Here is a 23,746-nt window from a genome sequence, read left to right on the forward strand (position 1 = left end):
CACCCTAAAAGCAACAACTCTTTCTTTAACTTAATTCCCCTGCACTCTTTCAATTCCTTCAGTTCTTTATAGGACCAAAAAATATGTTCCCATCTACCCCTGTCCTCTGTATTTCACCTCCGACAGCCCCTACTGCCTGAAGAAATATTTTGTAATTGACTAGGGTTATAGAAATATGTGTGTTAACATGTCCATGTGAAAATCCTGAGTTTGTTGTATAGCTAAGTATTAGTCAAATCATTTTCCATTGCTCTTCTGCAATTCAAATCCCTCCTCCATTCCAATGCGATTTTCCATTCATCTATAGCCTTTTTGATCTCTGTGCTTCATTTTGCATAAGTCCTGTTGAATTTAACTATATTTTTTTCTGACCAATATATATCTTAACTAATCTCTGTGAGCTAATCCAGACTTCTCCCTTGCCTCTTCTGATACAAGTATGTTTCCTCTCTGTGCAATCTGTTTCCAGTATGTAGACTACCTCTGCAATATCCACCAGTTTCTCTTGCCACCTGCCTATCTCCTATTATATTATCCCTTTTCCTGACAAGCTTTTTGAGGCCATTTCTCACTATTGCTTCTGTCCTTTTAGTAAAGTTTTAATAGCACTAGTATGGAATAATAGGTATAACAACCCTCTGATTTTCTATTTTTTCATTTAGTCCCTTTCATCCAAAATCCTTGCCTTTTCTCATAATCCTGTACTCGTAAGTATTCCTGTTTGTCTCATTACCATCTGCTTCTAATAAGGACCATACCCCCCCCCCCCATCTGCATCAAATAAGTCAGTCTTACCTCTGGGGCTTGGTGACATTTCTTTAACTCTGGCATGTCCAGTCTCCCTTAATCCACAGTTGAAGTTATATTTTCCACTTCACTCTAGGTTACTTATTTTGCAAGAAAAAATATTTAGTTCCCAAAGTATGTGCATCCATCTTCAGGTTTCACAAAATATGCCTGTCTAATGTGAAATATCAATGGAACCAAGAGCATTATCACAGCATGGGTAATGATGTACAAAATAGGGTCTATATTATATGAACGAAGTTTTATAACTTCAAATACCATATGATCGACACCATATGGTCAAAGTTGTAAAACTTTGAATAGTGAAAAAAAAAAAGAGGAAAACAAAAAAGTAACCTAATGGGTTAAAGCAGGGGGGCAAGCCCCACTGCACCCCACACACCCCACTCTTTAAATATACCAACTCCAAGATAGCACTTCAGTAAAGGGAAGTCTTCCCTTTACCACATTATAGTGTGGTCTCAGAGTTGTTACATTTAAAGAGCAGGAGGTGTGGGGGTGCAGTGGGGCTTGCCCCCCTGCTTTAACCCGTTAGGTTACTTTTTTGTTTTCCTCTTTTTTTTTTTTTGCCTAAAACCCTTAGTTTAGGGTTTATTCTTTTATTTTTTTTTCACTCTTCAAAGTTTTATAACTTTGACCATATGGTGTAGATCATATGGTATTAAAAGTTATAAAACTTTGTTCATATAATATAGACCCTACAAAATATGCCTGTCCAATGTGAAGTATCAATGGGGCCAAGAGTATTATCACAGTATGAGTAATGATGTACAAAATATGTCTGTGAAATGTGAAGTATCAGTGGGGCCAAGAGTATTATCACAGTATGAGTAGTGATGTACAAAATATGCCTGTGTAATGTGAAGTATCAGTGGGGCCAAGGGCATTATCACAGTATGGTTAATGATGTACAAAATATGTCTGTGAAATGTGGCTGTTTTCTGACTAAAAAGCTTTCCTTTATTCATCAGATGCCACAATTTATTGACATTAAACAGAAATACTTTAAAGGCTGTCTGCTTTTTGGGTTAGATTCTAGCTTCCTGTACCAGACGTCAAGCTGATAAAATTCTTACACCTCAGTGATGTCTTTAAGCTTTTCTAGCCAATTCATCCCAACCCCAGCCCAACATCCACTTAGAAAACCAGATGATTGACTTATTCCAACTTCAGTTAGTGCAACAAAATGACTGACATCCCAGTTTCCATTTATATAACAAAAAGCTGTCAGGGACTTCATCTTTAATAAAGTTTACTCTTTTACACAAACCATGACAGAGCTTATTCAACCAAGATTAATATAATAATATAATATGAACAACAATTAAAACCAAATTTGAATATATCACTATTAGTAGTGAAATGTTTGCAGGTGTTACACCAAGCATAAACCTCAATGAAAGCTATACTTAAATACTGTACATTTATAAAGAAGGTTGAATTGAATGTGAATATTTTTTTTTTCTCTTCCTTGTGGTCATTATATGATTCTACCCCAAAGGACGTTTCAGTGTGAAGAAATATGTATAAATAAGGTGGTAGATAGATTCCGTTAAAAAATGACTGCGTCCAGGTAATGCATATCTCACCTGCAACAAAATAATGATTCATACTTTCCGAATCTCTCTGTAGGATGCAGTGCATATCAATACGAATCAATATATAATTTGCACATCTTTTGGGACTCTGCACAAGCTAATCTTTAAAGTGCATGCAAATGAAGTGCACACAAGTTAGAAACTGAGAAGGTAACACACTGGAATAATGACAGCAGATTTTATAGCACTATTTTCATACTTGTTTAATGCAATATAGCAAGAGGCTTGTTAAGTGTAAACACGGCTGTAAAGATTTTATGAAAACAGTCCAACATGTACAAAATACATATAAATTACTGCCACAATGGAAGCACAAACCTACAAACTATACAATATGCTTGAAAATAACGTTTCTTCTAATAACTGTATTCAAGAATCTATAGAGTCTGGGAATTATCACTCGGATTCCACACAAAGTACTCTATTATATACACTTGTCTTCTTTGACTTTACTTTTCTTTTCATGTACTTTAAACTTTATATTTTATATATGTTCTATTTTATAACCTACACAGTGGGGAAAGTGTTTATAAATTTAGCGTTTTGTGTCATGTAAAATAAATGTAATCATTTGTTGCTCATAGTGAAATACTTTATTTACGGTTAGTTTTCAAAAGGGTTTCATTAATGGAAACTCTGAAACCTGCCACTTTATCAGTCTGAATCCTATTGGATACTCACATTTCCATTTGAAGAAATATGATACAGCATCTAAAGTCTGCTGTGAGACAGGGTCACTGTTAGCATGTGTTTGTGATGGGCTAGCAACAGTTTGGGAATCAAGTAATGTTTTCCGACTATGAAGTAAGCAGACTGGACTAATGAAAGACTGCCAGTGTGACCCCATTAAATGTTAACAAGAGAACTGACAAACAGCAACACTTATGTTTAGTGTGGAATTTAGTCAGAGTTATTATAAACAAAAGATTTATAATATAAATAAATATGTGTGTGTGAGAGTGAATGTACATACAAATCTGGTCGGTATGGCATAAGAAGATAAGAGCAAATGCATCCAATTCTGAAGAAACAATGGTAACTAGAAGAGTACCAGGAAGAAATGATGTAAGATGGAGAAGAAGCACCCAAGGGAGAATAAGGTGGAGTATTGGTTCACTGTGAGGGTGGTAATGTAGAGGATGGTGTGTATGAGATAAAATTAAAGGATGCAATTACTAGACTTTTCTTGTGACATAAGGAACAACAGATAATGAAACACATTAGCTTAAAAAAAAAACAGATGACCTTTATATATTATTCACAGCATATTTCCATGGTATTATTGTAGGTATGTTTTTATTATTGCATAACTGTTGTCTGCTTCATGTTCCTGACATAACTAAGAAATGATTAGCAACCTTTTACTTTGTAATAAAATTATAATCTTTCTTAGCAATTACTGTAGATTTTGAAAATATAATGCAGCATTCATCAAACATATGTAGTGCTCTTTCTCTTGAACTTTCATAACACTTTTTAACAAAAAATAAATGGAAGGCAGTCTAATGACATTGCTAAAGGCATACACAATATTACCATTCCAGAAAACAACAAAATGTAGCATCTATATACCAGCATGCCACAACTTTGACAATAATATTTTGCAAAGTACTCAACATTCTTAGTATCGCACTGAATAAAATGCTTTGAATTCACACACACACACACACACACACACACACACACACACACACACACACTGTCATCATTGTCCTCACCATCGTCATCAAAGATAAATGACATTTTAAAAGGCAGAAATGTAATTCAATAATGTTATTGATTTAATTATTTTGTAGCTGTTGAAAGGTTTAAGGACAAATTAACTGCAAATATAGAAAAAGTGACTGCTGAATTTTAGATAACACTTTTACTGCTGCTACAGCCTTGCAGCAGAATAAAACTTCCCACAAAGCCTAATTAGTCAGTAACAAGCAAAATGGGTACAATTTGCATTTGCGAAATGTGTTAAAGAAGTTTCATATTACCCAGATTAATATCACTAAAATGTAGCTAATTTCAAATCTAGTTTACACTGAAACTTTGAAATCACACTTTATTTATTGATATATTTAATATCTTTATTAGTAAATTGTTTTAGATTCACTGCCGGCTTAGAGGCACATTATAATCAAAATAAGTATTTGATACCTAATATATCAAACATTTGAACCATGCAGTCTTTTATGTAGCTCTGAATGTTATGTTCTTCATATACTTCACAAAAGTAAATATATTTTACTGTCTGAATCCATGACAGATTTCATTGTGTGACATTTTACTATTGTTGTGTCGTTAACATTTAAAATGTATTTATTATTATGAAATATGCCACAAAATCTATAAATGTATTTCCTTTTCATGGTAATGTTTTATTCATTCATGTATTTATTTAACATTTGTTTATTGGGAAAGTCAGACTGGGACAGAGCCCATTTTCAGTGGAGGCCTGGGGAGAAACGCTCCATGCCATCACACATGATGCAGGTGATCTAGAGTTATACAAAACTTTCTTCCATATTTGTACACAATAGAAAGGAGTCAACTAGTCTTGGTTTGATTAACCTTTGATAATCAGAGTCTCCAATGCAGTCTGGACAAGTAGCTGCAATCCTTCGTAATGCTGCCTGTAAAACATGAAGAAAGACCAGATAATTTATATTTTTTAGAAAATTAAATTTGCCAGCAAGAATCATTTAAATGTTGACATTTTTTAACGTAGCTTAGTGCTTTCTGTAGAGATCAAAGTTGCTTGTTAAAGAACTGCAACAAAGCTGTCAATGTAACAACAATTTTTCTCTTTACTTCTGTTTCTTTGAAGGAACTTTTGCATATAGTAACAGTACTCAGTTGCCCATTGCACTGCATACATTTCATATAGCTCTTGTCGTATATTAAGGGGAACTGCATATTAGAAAATGAAAGATCATGGTGTACATTTACTGTCTTGTCGGTCTGCCATTATTACTTGAAATATCTCATCTGTGAATTTATTCTGTGTATATACTGTAGGTATATATTATCACTTGCATCTGTACTAAAATATTACCCCCCCCCCCACAGGAAAAGTTTTTGCATGTTGTAACCTTGAGAGTTGCTGTTTTGAGTAGTGACCAACCAATATTTTAGATGTTTGGGGTTGAGTAATCAATTGCCAGTTAAGTAAGATATGATTATACATTACAAACCCATTTAGGTGACAACTCTGAGTTTCAGAAATGCATCTATTTACTAAAGAACAACATTGACTTAAAATGATCAATGACACACAGGAAGAGATATCATATCAGACAGCAGAGATCCTTAGTGAAATACTATTCTGTTTACATATTTGCCAGCCATTAAGGAGAGAACTGGACAGCCCCATACCAGCTGTCTTTTTCCAGTGAGTCAAGTATTCTGTTCTTCCTTGAATCTCACTGGTTTAGACTGATATAGTGTAATGTGGCAGATACAGCTGATCTTAGTGATATGAAAAGATGGCACCTGCTGTATAGAATAAGCTCAGATGTGCATACTGATAAAATATGTGTATTCTATCTGCTGAGTAGGAAAATAGGCTAAAGCCAATGCCCCTGCAGTGTTAGACATTGTTTGTCAGCATCTTCGGTAGCCTCACTTTAAACAACTATACAGATCACTGTGAATTGCTTGGATATCAGTGGGAATCTCACTGCCAAGTCAGTATACGCTTGTGGTGGTGCAGTACAAAGCTGATATTATATCTTTAGTTATTTTTTGCAAGCAATTTTTCTTTTTTTCAAATCTTCTCTACTATAAGCTACTGATGGTCTCATTTCTCAATACTATAAATTTAGAGTAGATTAATTTAGGAAAAAACTGTCCTAGAACTTTTATTTATGACTGCTTTCTTATTTATACCAACAACGGGTTTAAACAATATTCAGTTTTATATATATATATATAGAGAGAGAGAGAGAGAGAGAGAAAGAACTAGGAAATATACAGTTTACTGCACATAAATAATTGTATTTTAGCAATTTTACAGACATCATATATGTGTGTTGCATAGAAGTTGGTTGTGGGGATCAGTAGTACAGAGCCCTGCCTGCAGGTCAGGTTACCCTGGTTTTATTACAAGCACCATTTGATTGAGGAGAGGGCAGATGGATTGAAAAGGGTTGGTGAGGCTGTCTCATGTCTCCTGAAGTTGTTGTGTGACTACCAGTGTTACTGCCACCTAGTGGAAGCCTAGTGGAGAAGCAACAGCAGCATGAGAGATCATACACAAACACACACTCACACATTTATACATAATATACATAGACCCCACACACACACACACATCTGTGCAAACACACAAAAATAGAGGAGTCTTGCATTTTGTTGAGTACAATTTGACAAATTATGATTAAGCATGGGTTCCATTAAAACTGCCTACTGACTATTGTAAGATTCCACAACCCTAATGATAAGAAAATGTATCCTTATCTCAGTGTAGTGCAATCTAACAGCTGGCATGTCAGTGGGTTAGGGAGATACAAAACTGCATGCCTCCCCAGAAACACTGTTCATTGTCATTTTTTTTTCAGTAGATGGCTTGGAATATCATTTTTAAAGAATTACCTTTGACAACAATGCAGGAAATCTTCAACGAAGACTGTGGCTTGGTACATTCAGAAAGTCATTTAGCACAGGAGTTCCTAATCTCACTACAAATAAATCTTTGAAAAAAGTTTTTCAGCATAACAGTCCATCCAGCAAACCATTTTAAGACAGTAATTCGGGTATTCACTTGAAACTTTTTAGGGAAAGAATGTGAGTAACAATGACCAAATAAATGACCTCATCACTCACCAGAGCCCACACGTCAGAGCAATCACAGAATCATGAATAAGAAAAGACAAGCTCCCACCACCACCACTACCATTTGTTATCCAGCTGTGATCATTAATTGAAAATGGTGGAGGAACACTCCTTTTTTTCAAATCTCAGCTCAAGCTCCAACTTCTGTCTCGGGCTAAACAAAAAACATAACTCATTCCACCTGATTTAGCCTGCTTACCCACGCCATCATCCTTAGACAAATAACAACTGTAACCTTAATGTGCTTAGGCCAGTCCACAATGATGTGAAAGATTTCCTCACTGGGTATAACCTCCAGCAATGTGTGCAGCCACCCACTAATCCAAATCTAAAAACTAATAACCACTCTCTCCTGCACCTCAAAACCATTTACAAGCCATCACATTTCTGTGTTGTAATTATCCATACACCATCTGTTAGCAGCCACTGCCTCATCAGCTTTCTACTAGATTCCCCCCACCAAAAGTTCCCACCACAGTGAATCTATTTTTGACTAAAATTGGACTCCATTATCACAAAGACTCATAGCACTCAAAACTGGTCTAACATAATAAATGTAACTGAAGCCAGCTTGAAACAGAATTATTCACCAATGCTCTAAGAAATCTACAAGACACCCATTTCTCACTATTTACTAGACTGTACAAAATCGGGTCTATATTAGTTCGCTGAAAGTTATCTTCAGTGAACACCTCTTCGTTGACCCATATTCAGAGAAAATCACTTCCATGATTCACTGAAATTTCCAAGGGCAATGAAATAATTGCCTTACAGCACAACAGAACCAACAACTAGCTAAATCCAATCCACCCAAGTGAGGAGCTTTGACCCCAAACCCCGGATGTGGGGGGCAGCATCCCCATACCCCCCTAACTATATATACCAACTACAAGATCGCACTACAGTGGGGAAAAGGACAAAGCTGTGTAGTTGGCCAACTACTTCATTGCCCTTGGAAAATTCAGCGAATCACAGAAGTGATTTTCCCTCAATACGTGTCAACAAAGAGGTGTTCACCGAAAATAACTTTCAGCAAACTAATATAGACCCACAAAACCAAAATGAATGGTTAGCCAATAAACAGAAATATTTACTAAAATTCTAGGATAAAGCATGGCATTCTTGGAAAGCCAATCCAAATACAGACTAAAATAAAACCTTTGTTTAACTCATAAAACTTTCAAAGCAAGCCATAAGGAGGAATAACAGCCAAATAAAGAAAGCAACACAAAATACCCTAATCAATGCACTCAAACAGTTCTGGAAAGAAGTAAACAAATTTGCAAGTAAAGTAAATCATCATCTCATAAAACACAACATGCATTCTCCCCCACAGATTTCTTCTTGGAATTTAGAAACCTACCCACAGCTCATCCCATCTCAACAAGTATTACCTTAACTCCAACCCCCCCCCCCCCCGTGGGCCTCAATTTTACTTTAAACATTTTAAAACAAAAGACATAGTGCCAGTTCTCAAGAACCTAAAATCTGACAGTTCTCCTGCTTCAGATGGCATCCATGCCGGGTTCATCTATTACTGTAAGGATTATACTACAACACCCCTCCAGCATATATTCAGTCTAACACAAAACACCTTGCCTGACATATGGAAATTCCTTTAATAAATGCAGTCCTAAAACAATCCAACCCCATCTAACTCGCAAACTACCAATCAATTTTTTCCTTCCCACCCTGGCAAAAATGGTCAAAAAAATCTTCACATGAAGTTGAGACAATATATATATAATTAGACTATAACCTCCGGTCTAACAAACAGCATGGATTTTGTTCTGACTGGAACACTTCAACAGCCCTATATGCTGTAATTGCTATCTTACTAGGTATGGCAAAGGACAACTCACAAATGCCATCTTTGCTTACCTGACAAAGGCATTCCATCTAGTAGATCAGAATCTGCTTCAACACCACCTTCTTGTTATAGGCATTAGCCTGGATGTCCTTGTTTCCAAAGCTAGCTGTCTAATACACACTTCTATTTTAAATTTATTTCTCACCCCCCCCCCGTTTCTCCTTCTCTCTCCACTAGCCAGTCTGAAGCAAGGTGCTTCACAAGGGTCCATTCTTACCCCCATTCATTTTCTCAATATATATCAACAAACTGCATCTGGCTCTTCCTCTCCTCCCATTGCTGAAAGCATGGTGCTATACAGCTCAAATAAATCCCTCACAGCTTTAACAAACAACTTTACCTGCACTTTCTCTTCCTGATTCACTGGATTATTAATAATAAACTCATACTTAATTCATCCAAAACAAAAATCATGCTGATAGGGCCAAAGCAGAAATTAAGAAAAGCTACTTCTGCACTATAAATCACTGACCATAACAATGCCACTATTGGAAATACTCGTTTGAATACTGGGACTCTGGCTAGGTCCTTCTTTTAGCTTCTTCCCAAATTTATACAATACAAGAAAGAAGGAAAGAAAGAAAGAAAAAATAAACTCTACTTTTCTGGGCTAAGAAAATTGCCCCCTTCTTAAAAAACCCTCTAGAGTCACAATAGGGAAAGGCATTTATTTATTTTATTTTATTTTATTTATTTTATTTTATTTAACATTTGTTGACCGGGAATGTCCGACTAGGTTCCACAGAGCCTGTTTTCAGCGGAGGCCCGGGGAGAAATGCTCCAGATGCATGTCTTTGGAATGTGGGAGGAAACCGGAGTACCCGGAGGAAACCCACGCGAACACAGGGAGAACATGCAAACTCCACACAGAAGGCACCCCAGCCGAGAATCGAACCGGAGAACCTCTTGCTGTGAGGCGACAACGTTAACCGCTGCACCACTGTGCCACATTTTATTATAACAATTGTATTATGCCCTTCCCTTAATAACATATGCCCCATAATAGAAGCTTACTCACTTCCAAACACTCAGGAAATTCATATGCAAGTTCATCACACATTCTCATGTAAAGAAGAAAACCATTGCAAAACAACATAAAACAAAATGGCATATCTGATCACACCTGTTCAAACTACTACAAAACCAGACTTTCTCTCCATTAGCTTCCAAACTGATACAAGACTGCTCAACCTGCAAACATAGATGTCTTCACCATTCTATATCCTCATTACAGGCACCTCAACCTGAGCTCTAATGTACAGATCACTGCTTCTCTATACTATGTCCCAAAGTCTGGGAATCCAGTTAATCTCCATTAAAGACACATCCTCTTATTCAAAATTCTGTTCTAGGCTAAAAATTAATCTCCTGGAAATGGTAAAATGTCAGTGAAATATTTCAAATCATTAACCTAATCAAGCCATAAACTCTGTACTTAATAATCTTATCGTAGTAATGCACTGATAATGCACTTCAGACGCTAGGCCTTCTATATAACCTTCTCTTAAAAGATGTATTAATTTCTCTGTAACTCTATGAAATAGATTAGAGATTAGTAGATTAGTAATAGGCTAACTGCCATTGTGGTAATAAAGTAATGCATGTTTTATAAACCGGGTCACCTGTCTGTATGACACTACAGAAATTACATATATGTGTATCGCTATTACTGTATATAATTTTTTAATATTCTTAACAATAAAATGCAATAATCAAAACACACATTCCAAGAAATCCTGCCTATCATTAAAATGTACAATGATTAAGAAATGACAAAATGCCATTTAAAATTTTAATGATATCATTCATATAAAATAAACCACAGTAAGTGTGTCACCTGTCACGGACTTCATCTGGGTCTAACAACTTATACAGTGGAGCTCAACTCCACAACAGTTTTTTTCCCCGCAGTTTGTGTTCTGCCTTTCAATTCCAATCACTGTCCTTAGTAGTTTTTTTTTTTTTGTTACATGGATTCTGTACCTTTCAGTCAGTTTCCTTGAGCCATTTTAAATCTTCATATATATTCTGGAGTAAGCCAGGCCTTGTACATATACTCTGCATATCACATTTTCTTGGCTTTGAAAAGTATTCTTAATTTCACTTGGGGTATACTCTCTATATTCCTGTTGTGGCATCTTTTTCTCCACTAAAATTGTAGCTCGTTTGTTTTCTGATATTTTTTACCTGCAGAAGATGGATCAGGGTCACATATCTATCCCTGTTGACATCTTTGATGCCTTTGCATCACAATGAACATGTCCTTGTGTTTAACATTTAGTTTATTTCCCAGCTTTTGCATCTTGTGTTGCAATAAGTCAATCGTGCTTAATTTTCCACTTTGATAACAATAACGTCTTGAACATAGGATGCCAATTTAACAACACAGTTTAAAAAACAGAAAAAAACAGTTTTAAAATGGTTATGAACCTAATACCATAACCTAAATGCATGTAAGTACAAAATTGTGCCTTTAATGTGTGAAGGCAGATGGAAGCTTTTGCTGTTGTTATTTCATTCATCTGCTTCATAAAGTGCATAGTGCTTTTTAATGCCATTTCATAAATATTTGCATAACAACAACTGTTTGTTCTGGTTTTTAAACTATGTTGTTAACGTAGGTATTTGTATATTGAGAATGCTTCTTAAACGCACACATTTTTCAAATCAACACGTGACCAATTAATGTAACTATTTAAGCAATTGCTTATGATTTTATTGTGTGTATGACTTGATAAAGCCTGGAAGATATCCGGTCGAAAGCGCTTGTCTCTACAACTGGATTTATTTCGTGGGTTATTTTATTCTCAATAAAACGTTTTTACTTCAGCCTGTTGGATTATTGCCTCTGTCAGCGGACTTGGTACCTGATTTATTGGTCTGAGTTTCTCACCGTTTACTGTTTCATACTTAATTCATCCAAAACAAAAATCATGCTGATAGGGCCAAAGCAGAAATTAAGAAAAGCTACTTCTGCACTATAAATCACTGACCATAACAATGCCACTATTGGAAATACTCGTTTGAATACTGGGACACTGGCTAGGTCCTTCTTTTAGCTTCTTCCCAAATTTATACAATACAAGAAAGAAGGAAAGAAAGAAAGAAAAAATGAACTCTACTTTTCCGAGCTAAGAAAATTGCCCCCTTCTTAAAAAACCCTCTAGAGTCACAACAGGGAAAGGCATTTTATTATAACAATTGTATTATGCCCTTCCCTTAATAACATATGCCCCATAATAGAAGCTTACTCACTTCCAAACACTCAGGAAATTCATATGCAAGTTCATCACACATTCTCATGTAAAGAAGAAAACCATTGCAAAACAACATAAAACAAAATGGCATATCTGATCACACCTGTTCAAACTCCTACAAAACCAGACTTTCTCTCCATTAGCTTCCAAACTGATACAAGACTGCTCAACCTGCAAACTTAGATGTCTTCACCATTCTGCATCCTCATTACAGGCACCTCAACCTGAGCTCTAATGTACAGATCACTGCTTCTCTATACTAGGTCCCAAAGTCTGGGAATCCAGTTAATCTCCATTAAAGACACATCCTCTTATTCAAAATTCTGTTCTAGGCTAAAAATTAATCTCTTGGAAATGGTAAAATGCCAGTGAAATATTTCAAACCATTAACCTAATCAAGCCATAAACTCTGTACTTAATAATATTATCATAGTATTGCACTGATAATGAACTTCAGACGCTAGGCCTTCTATATAACCTTCTCTTAAAAGATGTATTAATTTCTCTGTAACTCTATGAAATAGATTAGAGATTAGTAGATTAGTAATAGGCTAACTGCCGTTGTGGTAATAAAGTAATGCATGTTTTATAAACCGGGTCACCTGTCTGTATGACACTACAGAAATTACATATATGTGTATCGCTATTACTGTATATATTTTTTTAATATTCTTAACAATAAAATGCAATAATCAAAACACACATTCCAAGAAATCCTGCATATCATTAAAATGTACAATGATTAAGAAATGACAAAATGCCATTTAAAATTTTAATGATATCATTCAAACAAAATAAACCACAGTAAGTGTGTCACCTGTCACGGACTTCATCTGGGTCTAACAACTTATACAGTGGAGCTCAACTCCACAACAGTTTTTTTCCCCGCAGTTTGTGTTCTGCCTTTCAATTCCAATCACTGTCCTTAGTAGTTTTTTTTTTTTTGTTACATGGATTCTGTACCTTTCAGTCAGTTTCCTTGAGCCATTTTAAATCTTCATATATATTCTGGAGTAAGCCAGGCCTTGTACATATACTCTGCATATCACATTTTCTTGGCTTTGAAAAGTATCCTTAATTTCACTTGGGGTATACTCTCTATATTCCTGTTGTGGCATTTTTTTCTCCACTAAAATTGTAGCTCGTTTGTTTTCTGATATTTTTTACCTGCAGAAGATGGATCAGGGTCACATATCTATCCCTGTTGACATCTTTGATGCCTTTGCATCACAATGAACATGTCCTTGTGTTTAACATTTAGTTTATTTCCCAGCTTTTGCATCTTTTGTTGCACTAAGTCAATCGTGCTTAATTTTCCACTTTGATAACAATAACGTCTTGAACATAGGATGCCAATATTTGATTGTAATTTTGGTCTCCAGTTCTTGATTTTTCAGTTGTACTTTTTATTTACAAATGTAAAATCTCTCTCATTTGTGGGTACATTTCAGTAATGTATAGGCACATTATTTTTTCCTTCAGGATCTTGTAATTCAGCATGATTACATTTAAAGAAGCATCATATATAAATGCCTATTGCAGTAGACTTAGATTATTCTCTTTGTTAATATGCTTGGCCATGTTTTTTACTTCCTTGTATAAAAGCAATGTTCCCATTTTATTATTTTACTCTGTACTCTGCTATCACTGTTTCTTTCTCATGTGGTGTCTTGTCAGTTAATGCATTCTTAGATTCTGATTCACTTAGTGAAGTTTATTTCATAGGAGTGATTCCCCTATCTTTGTTGAAATATGGAAACACAACCACATTCCTTGGAATTCTAATTTGTTTTCTATCCTTTTCATGCTTGCATTTCAATACCTGTATGCTCCTTTCAGAAGGAATTATGAGAGATGTGTCACGTCTCTTGGCTTAGAAACGATAACAAGGCTGCATTTCACATACAATATACATACAGTATTCTGAAAACAGCAAGTTTTAAGTCTGTTTCTGCAACTTCAGAAGCTATACTTATGTGTTTTACAGTAATATCATGATCACAGGTCAGTCCTTTAGGTCACCTATGTTTAATTTTATGGTATTCAGGCAATGAATGCCTTTGCTTTTCTCTCAATAAGTTATCATTTTTTGATGCAGAAATTTAGTTTGAGAATCTTACTTCTACTTGATGGAATTATTTTCCTTCTGAGCATCTGTTACCATGTTATGACCTTTTTTAGAATTAGAAACAAAGATTAGAATGTAATGTTTTAATTTATTGTTTGCTTCCTAAAAAGAATTGATTTGTATTTTATTTACATCCTCCAGATTTGTATACTTAGTGGTTACTTGAGCATACAATTATACTATTTATCCATCTTGCAATGCCACTTCTTCTTCAATAGTACACTTACAAGGTTTTCATTCCTTTTGCATTTTATTTCCAGCTTTAGGATGTGTTGACTAGATGTATTATATGGGACTGTATCAGATCATCAAAACGGCTCATTATCGAATGCCATAACGTCGAACTGCAAAACCCGAACCCTGACAATATCGAAACCTCAAAACAGCTAATTTTTTCCCAGGGAAAACATTTGCTGTTCCGAGATACACACACGCACACCACAAGCACATTAAAAAGCAGCAATCCACACACATACATTTAAAAGTTACATCTAACCCTACACTACACTGCACATACACTACTATCTATAAACTTACCTTAACCCAGACCCTAACCATAAGGTCCGTCACTATTGCACAATCACCATACCTGCACCCTAACCTTAACTCACTTAACTCGCCCCTAACCCCAAATTCTCACTATCGCACACCCACCTCACCTGCGCCCTAACTCACTTAACCCGCCCCTAACCCCAAATTCTGTCACAATCGCACACTTACCTGACCCCCGCCCTAACCCTAACTCACCCAACCTGCATCCTAACCCAAACGTCCACACAATCACACACTTACCTTAACCCGACCCGTAACTTTCCACTGCATCGCTGAAAACAGCGAAGCCACAACAACGGCCAACCAAATTCTTTCCCTAGGAAAGAATTCAGTTTTGTGAATCTTCGCTGTTTTCAGCGTTCGCGATATTGGTTTCGATATTAGATCATTTGAAATTCTGCCATTTCGATGATCTAATATAGACCTGTATTATACCACTCTTATTGTATTTCTTTGAATACAGCCTTTTGGAGCTTCTCAGTGTTAAGTACCAGCCAATAACTTTCCTTTATACATTTCTTTTATTGTACAAGCTGGACCAAAAAGTTCTTGGCTTTATTCTCAGTCTCTTAGAGTTATGCATTTAGTACCTCACCTTTGGCATGTGTACATTACCCTTTTACTTTTAGATCATGAACTGTAACATTACCAGTTTGCAACTCTTGCTATATTTCCTCCTGCTTGCTTTGTAAATGCAGAATGTTAGCTTGGGTCTAAAACAGGCTTCTCTTGTGTCTCTCAAGTTGAAGCACCAGTTTGCATCACTCTTTTCCCAATTTATTCACAACTGTACTAAAACAGACTCTATTTTCTTTTGGTTAGCTTTAACCTGACCATTCTAAAGTTGATCATATTGTTTCTGTACATTTTTTATACTTTCTGTATCTTTCCATGTGCATGTGTATTAAACATGTTTCAATTCTTAAGTGTTGTCTCTAGAGTCATGTGCCCATATAGGGATACATTCATGGAAGTGAAGAGGGGTAATATGAAAATTGTTTATGTTATATAGCAAAATGGTATGCAGTGACCTCTGCTGAAATTTTGTGAAGCTAAAAGCTGGTGTGAAGGACAGTGACTGACAAAGATAAGGTTGTGTAGCCATCATGTATAAGTGAGGAAATGATCCTGAAGAGAGCTTTTTTATTGACTCTACAGTAGTTGTTAGACAGCAATTCAACTGTCAACTCTAGAAAAACACCTTCCATATATGTGGGGCAGTCAGGGACATCGAGTCTGAATGGATCCTGTATAACACATCATTAACTGAGTGTGGTTAAAGGATGTGCCAAAAGTTGGTCAGCCATTGGCATAGGCAATATTTCTAGACCTTTTTATTGCTAAACATGAAGGGATTCCAGTTTTGACTGCTAAATCCAAAAAATAGTAATGGTGTGTGAGGAGCATGTTGAGGCCATGGAGAATACATTTTGGATACCTTCAAATAGGTTCTAGCAAACTATCTTTTCGCTGAAGAGTGGTAGGGGAATGCAGGCTAGGCTGTTATCAGCAAGTGTGGAGAAACCATGACATAAATTGGAGACATAGATGAGTGGTAGAAACAGCACTTTGTGGAGTGTATGAATCCACGGTACACACCCTTCACCTAAGAGGAAGTAATAGAAGGTCAAATTTAATTAATTTTATTAGATACAGTTGTTACTGAGAAAACAAATTTTTGCAGAGCAGGAATGCAAAAATGAATTAGGTCAGTTCAGAAATACTGAAGCCACTGGCACTGGGGTGGGGGGGTCATGCTTAGCATATTTATTTATTTTACACTTGATTACCAGGAGAATCTGAATGGGAACTAAGCCCATTTTCAGTGGAGGCCCAGGGAGAAAAGCTCCACAAAAGATTCATAAATGTCTCAGTAATTTACATATAGAATACATTTTCATATAGAGTATGTTAAAATTGAATACATTAAATAAAATAATGCAAAACAGTCTCTGAGATGTACATAAAAGATCTATACTGTCTCAGCAGGTTGCTAACTAAAAAGGAAATTACAACTAGAGAAGAACAACAGTGGACAGCATAAGTTTCATGCAGAATGCATTACAATTGCATTTATGAAATATACACATGCATGGATATTTTTTTAAGTAGGTTAAATAGAAGAAGAGGTTGTTAAGTAAGGACAGCTGAATTGAGTAGGCTAAGAAATTAAATTAGGGTAGTTAGTGGGGGGATGTAGGAGGAAAAGAAAAAGAATGGGAGGTTTGGTTGATGTATCTATGTTTAGTATTAATTGTTTGCAGCGAGTGAGGGTTTGGTCAAAGGTAAGAAATTAGTGAGACTAATGGTAGGTTATCTGGCATACCACATGAACAGTTCTTGGTGAGGTGGTTTTTAAGTAGTTTCTTAAACTTTGGTAGGTGGGGTGGTTGTTAAGATGGACTGTGGTAGGGAATTCCATTTTTAGAGATGCAGGATGAGTAAAAATTGTTGGATTTGATAGTATGTAGGTAAGATTTGTTTGCGGACCGGAGGGTTCATGTGTTATACTGTGGATGGAGTAATTGGTTTAGGATGAGTTTGTGGACTGTAGTTAGTCGGTTAAATAATAGTTGTTCAGGCAGCATTTCCAACCAGTTTAATTGTAATGCTAGGTAGTGGTAGGATTTATATGGGACATTTGTGGCAAACTTTGCAATTTTATTGTAACAGACTTCTAGTTGAGTTAGGTTGGATTTATTTTGATTTGTAAATATGGGAGATGCGTATAGTCAGATGAATAGTAGTTCTGTTCTGGCTATTTCCAGTGCAGTGGTGGGTGTGAGGAAGGGTTTAATTCTACACGTGTTTTTTTTTTTTTTGTTTGGCTTGTGCCAGGTGTAAATTGAATTTTAAATTGTTATCAATGGTTACACCTAGGGGTTTGGTGTGAGGTACTGTGGTTATTAATGTATTGTTTGATGAGTGTATTTGAAATGATGGAGTCAGGTCATTTACTTGGAAGGAACAGTATAAAGCTTAGTTTTGTTTGGGTTCAGTAATAGTTGGGAATCTGCCAACCATGATTCAATGGCGTTAAAGGCTTGCTGGGTCTTATTTTGTAGTTGCTGTAGAGTGGAGTCAATGCAGAGGAGTGCAGAATCATCTGAGTATTGAATGATGGTGGCTAGTTGTGTGAAGCTTATTTGTAAAAATGGCAAAGAGAAGTGGACCTGGGATTGATCCCAGGGGGTCCCCTATATTAACAGTTTGGGTGGTGGAGAGCTCATGTTGCCATGTAACTGCTTGTTGGTGGCCAGTGAGGTAACTGTGAAAACAGACAAGAGTAGAGTGGTTAAGGTTGTGTGAGGCCAGTTGTAGATGGAGGTTGCTGTGGGATAAGGTATTGAATGCTTTTGAGAGATTGAGGAAGGTTGATGACACCATTTTACCCTTGTCTCTATGGTGGTTTATGACATCTGTGAAATTAAGGAGAGCTGCTGTGGTAGGGTTGGAAGCTGTGTTGTGTATTTGATAAGAGATTGTTAGTGCATAACTCATACAGTGAGAATGAATACATTTTCTAGTATTTTAGCTAGTGGACACAGAATTGCAGTGGTTCTATTGTTTGATATTTCAATTGATTTTCCACCTTTGTGGGGTGATGTATGATATCTTCCAGATGTCTGGTACATGTTGTTCAGAGATGGTGTGGTTGATTAAAGTGGAGATGGGGTAGGCTATAGCTTCTGATTCTAGTTTAAGGTATTCAGGGGGCAGGTTGTCAGAAGCTAGAGAGGATGGTTTAAGCTTACTAAGCAATTTTTTGATGGTGTTGGTTGGGACTGGGTTGCAGTGGAAGATGTTTTTGTTGTTATGTGTTGGGTTTGAAATAGATTTTGGGAAGTTGTTTTGGAAGTTTTTGTATTGCTGTGGTAAAAAAAGGTATTAAATTGTTCTGCTACACTATGTTGAATAGAGATAAGTGTTGGGGGTAGGGTGGTTTGTTTTCCTGGATGTTGTAGTTTTTCTTTAGAGCTGACCAGAATTTTTGTGGGTTATTTTTATGTCTTTTCTTGATGTTTGTATAGTATTTTTTTGGTCTATCTTTATTTGGATTTTAGATTTGTTTCTTAGGTTACGGTAGTAGTCGAGATTAAGTTGGGTTTTATTAGTGCGGCATTATGACCAGGCTTTGTCTCTTTGCTTTAGTAGGTTTTTGTTTTTCTGTTTTTAGCCATGGCGCATAACTTGCTTTGCTTCTTGAAGATTTTAGTGGGGCTAGTTTGTTGGGTATATTTAGGAAAGCTGTATTGAAGTACTCTATGGCTTTGTCCTGGGTAGGGTTTTGATTGGTGTCCAGGTAGTTGAGCTCAGGGGGGTATTGAATATGTCAGGATTAAGGTCCTTTTTACTGTGAGTTTGCCTAAGTGTAGTGTACTTTAGGGGATGTGATTTTTGCCTAAGTAGGTACATTGGAAGGTGGTCACTAATACTATCTTGGAGACAGTCAAATTGTAGGGCATGGGCTTTTTTATTGTTTAAGATCCAGTCGAGGTAGATTATCTGAGGTTTTGTCTGTTCTACTTGGGGCTTGGATATGTTCTTTAAAGCCATGCAGGTTAATAAAGTAATTGGGGTTATTTGTATTGTATAGCTTCCAGTCTGCATTGAGGTCACCCATTATTACGGTTTCTTGGGTGAATGTTATTGGTGTGTAGTGGAGCATTTTATTCTATTGTTTTGAGATTGTTGCCTGGAGGTATATATATTGCAATAAATAGTAGGTATTCGTTGGGGTTGATTTCAGTTTTGATGAATAAGATTTCTGCATCGTTAAAGGGCTGACTGGTAGGTTCAAGCCTTTCTAGTTTTAGGCATGATTTACAGACAATGGCAACATCTCCTTCTCACTTATTAGTTCTGTCTAGCCTGTAAATATTATATCCAGGGTAGTATGATGGAGTTGCCATTTATATTTGACTTTATATCTAACTTTCCATATACCATTTACTGTATCTTTTAAAGGGAATATGGAAAGTTAGGTCAGTACCTCTAGACTGGGGAAATGCGGTAGTAGTGCACATTTTTGAACAGGGGAACATAAAGCTGTGGGCCAGTTCTAGATGCATTACAGTCTTCAGCCTATTTTGGAAAGTTAAGGGACTTCATCTGGTTATTGAGGTTCTGAGATGGACTGATCAGCACAGGTACCTTTGTAGCTATGAACACAGTGGATCAAATTGTTGTCCTTGCACATATACTGGAGATGTCAAGGAAATACTAGATATCCACATGTGTTTTGTGACTTGGAGAAGACTTATAACCACGTACTTTGTGGAATGTGGTACTGCAGTATGTGGTCCCACATTTGATGCTGTCACAGGAGCATTTTTTTCTCAGCTCCCGTTTGTGTTTTTCATGGACAGGATATCATGATGCAGCCAAGATCAGAAGAGTATTTAGTTTTGGAAATGTGATTACAGTTTATGTTATGCTCTTCACCTCAAGTGACTATGATTTCTGAGATTCTCTGGACTGGTTAGCCGCTTCACTGTGAAGCAGTTGAGATTAATATCAGCACCTCCAAATCAGAGAACCATGGATCTCTCTCACTAAAAGGAATTAATTGCTCTACTAAGGTGAGGATAAACAGTTATTTCTGTTGGAGATGCTTAGGCTTCTTGGGATCTTCTTCATCAGTGAGGTTAGAAGGGATTATCAGCTTGTGTAGGATATTGATACAGCAGCAACAATGCAAGCGTTGTACTGGGCTGTGGTATTGAGTCCAGCAATAAGTCAAAGGGCTAGTCACGGCATGCAGGTCTGTATCACCCTCCTTTCTTATAGATAGAAGCTTTGTATGCTGCCTGTGTGGATGAGGTCATGGATAGAGGCAGCAGGAATATAGATCCTTTGAAGGTAGTTGGTCTCACTGTCCATGAGAGGGTGAAGACATTTGCTGTCAGTATAACTCAGTGAACAGATAATGTTCATTTGTTGTGGTAGGAGGCAAATAAGATAGCTTGGGCATGTGAGATACCATCACCAGGAGGTTTACTAGGCAGAACCCAGTAGAAGGAGGCTGTGCTGCATACACAGGATGCATTAAAGATGTTACATTTCCCAACTTGGGATCCAGCAACATGTTGCTGGCACTAGATAAACCTTCTCTACTCTGTTTACTCACCTTGCTACTTCCCTGACCCTCACCATGAGAAGCAGTTTAGACAGTGATAATGATATTGCATCATGCATTTTCAAGTGATATGGTTACATGACTAATATTTGGCTTTTTTGAGGTCATATTACCTTGCAGTAAGTTATTATTAGTAGAGAGAAAGAGCTAATCTATTTCTGCAGTGCTCAATTTAATCCACAAATTCTGTTTTCTGCATTCCCCAAAACTGAACCAGCCCTTAATATGATGTTCCATTACCAACAATTGTGTTCAGTATTGTCCTTTGCATGAAGACATTTCAGATGTTTGAAGACTGATGAAATATCTTCAAATCCTTTATAAGCCATGTAGAATTGTGAAGAAATACATGTGAAATTAAGCTACAGACAAAAAAATCTGATATTTTAATTTATGAAAATCATATTTTGTTCTCACATCTCATGATTTAATGTACTGCGCTATTTACCTGAAGACATGTGAGCACAGTTAATAATTGTTTTACAAACACACAGTACCTTAGCTCACTATGATACCAAAGAAAATTTAAATATCTTACTGGTTAAAACTACTTTTATATTTACAATACAGCAGAGGTTCAGAAATGACCGGATTGACAAGCTGAAACAGTCCTTATCTTGAGTCTTTTTTATGATTCTGTGTTTTGAAATTCAAAATAGGTCTTTGAAATTGTATAGTCTTAAAATCATTTAATTTTAATATATATCCAATTAGCAAAAGATATGGTGCTCATAAACAAGTTTTAATGCATTAAAAAGGCAGTTCCAATATCATCAAGTCACTCTTGTAACATTATCAGATATCCAGGACCTTAAAACAAGTTAAATGCATCTTTTATATCTTGTTCTACACTTACCAAGCAAGCAACCAGAACAGAATCACTATTATTTCTTTCTGTGGGTGATTTGCATAGTTCAATCAGCCGAGGAATGCCTAAAACAATGAAAGGACAATTGATGTCATATTTCTTAGAATGACACATGTCTGTGTTGCTATTAGAAGATGTCAAAAGTGCACCAAGAATACATTTTTAGGCCAGTTTCTTCATTGTACTTTATTTACTTTTTGGTTTATTATTCCTTATGCAAGCAAGGCTCACTTTTACCATTATTTTGTCTGTTTATGCAGACATCAGCAGTACCACATTTAGTGAGGTAGTAGTCCTTTTATTACGAGTACGATGCTGGGACTTAGAGCAGAAAGTAAAATACATATACACACATACACATGGACGTATACATTTACCACCTATACATAGCGTATTGAATAAACAACCTACACTGGAGGTTAACTGCAGCTTGTGCAATGTCTTCATTTCTGCTTAGCCGCGCCAATGTAACAGCAGCTTTTTGCTGAACTCGTTCACATGCAGCTTCTTCTGCAGGACTTCTGTAGGATGGCTTTTCAAACAACATTTCTAAAAGAAGTTGCAAACCTGTATGGAAAGTATAATTATTCGTAAGTATGTTTTAGCAGTCAGTTACAGTTGCGGAGATAAAAATGCAGCTTGTTGTAGAGTTACTTGAAATAAACAAAGACATCTGTTGTATCTCTTGCTGTTAAATACAAGCAGCAGAAACAGCATCACAACAAGTCTTAGTAACCTTAGTGTATTTCTTATATTCATGTAGGTATTGGCATTATTATACAATTATTTTATATCTGGAAATAAAGATCTTTAAAAGATTAAGGAAAAAGGCAAAGTAATCTCATGCTGAGTTTTGTTAGCTACAAATGGCAATATTTAGCTATTCTTAGACCCAGGAAGTGAAATTAGTAACCTAGCTTGGTTTGGAGAAGGTATCATACTAAATCAGTCATTGTTTCCTACAATGCTTTTTTTTTATTTTTTTACGAATATGCATAAAGCAACTGGAAAGACCACAGAAGTTCCTAACTAAAATGATAAAGGACTTAAAAAAATCCTGAGCTACTAGGAGACACTGGAAGCTGTAACAGTATTTAGTATCATATAGAGTCCTTAGGGGTGATATCTGCCTCGCGTATCAGGCCATAAAAGATCCAGTACTACAAGACGTCTTTCCCCTTCATAAATCAAATAGTCCTACAAATACAAGCACCAAAGACCTAAATCTACTTAAACAAATAAAAAAACACAAGATACATAATGAGATTTGTTGTGCAGTTCCCATACTTCTCTGGAACAAACTTCCTCTCCAAATTGAGCAGTATGGTTCTCTATCTTCCATCAAATGAGAGCTAAATAATCAGATGGGAATTCATCAAATCACCCTTCATATGACTGGACTGCCCCACAATGAAGAGGGGAGTAAGGCCTAGTGTGTGTACTAGTTAGGTATTAATGGCCTCCTGTCCCAGTTGCTTTTTATATTCTATGATTAAAACAAATAGAAGTTTCTAGAAGATTTTGAGCCTTTACTTTTCAGGATAAAAGATTCTGTCAGCAGCACTACTGGCACAGCCTTCTGCCATTCTCACGGGGATCTAGAAAACTTAGCAAACACTTTCAGTCTGGTTGACATTCAGACTCCAGGCTACCTCTGGTATAGGATTTTTGGGGATATCAATCCATATGTTTGCCAGTTTTAA

At 36.3% G+C, this 23,746-nt stretch overlaps 1 protein-coding gene across 4 annotated transcripts in view; it reads right to left on the bottom strand.

The window, feature by feature from the left end:
* Window positions 1–2,350: 2,350 nt before the first annotated feature.
* INSC (INSC spindle orientation adaptor protein) overlaps window positions 2,351–23,746 on the bottom strand; it is a 1,312,382-nt gene continuing 1,290,986 nt past the window's right edge. For 2 of the 4 annotated variants that reach the window (XM_044082780.1, XM_044082781.1), the window contains exons 11-13: window positions 22,455–22,610; window positions 22,032–22,108; window positions 2,552–5,029 (exon numbers count right to left, since the gene is read on the bottom strand). In XM_044082780.1, coding sequence (XP_043938715.1) covers window positions 4,901–5,029; window positions 22,032–22,108; window positions 22,455–22,610 — 362 coding nt within the window. In that variant the 3' untranslated portion in view covers window positions 2,552–4,900. Of the gene's footprint in view, window positions 5,030–22,031; window positions 22,109–22,454; window positions 22,611–23,746 lie in introns of all 4 variants that reach the window. The other 2 variants (XM_044082782.1, XM_044082784.1) reach the window with 2 other exon arrangements.

Source organism: Protopterus annectens, chromosome 9.part0 (assembly GCF_019279795.1).
Source record: "Protopterus annectens isolate FY-2018-M chromosome 9.part0, PAN1.0, whole genome shotgun sequence".
In the NCBI taxonomy this organism is placed as follows: domain Eukaryota; kingdom Metazoa; phylum Chordata; order Ceratodontiformes; family Protopteridae; genus Protopterus; species Protopterus annectens.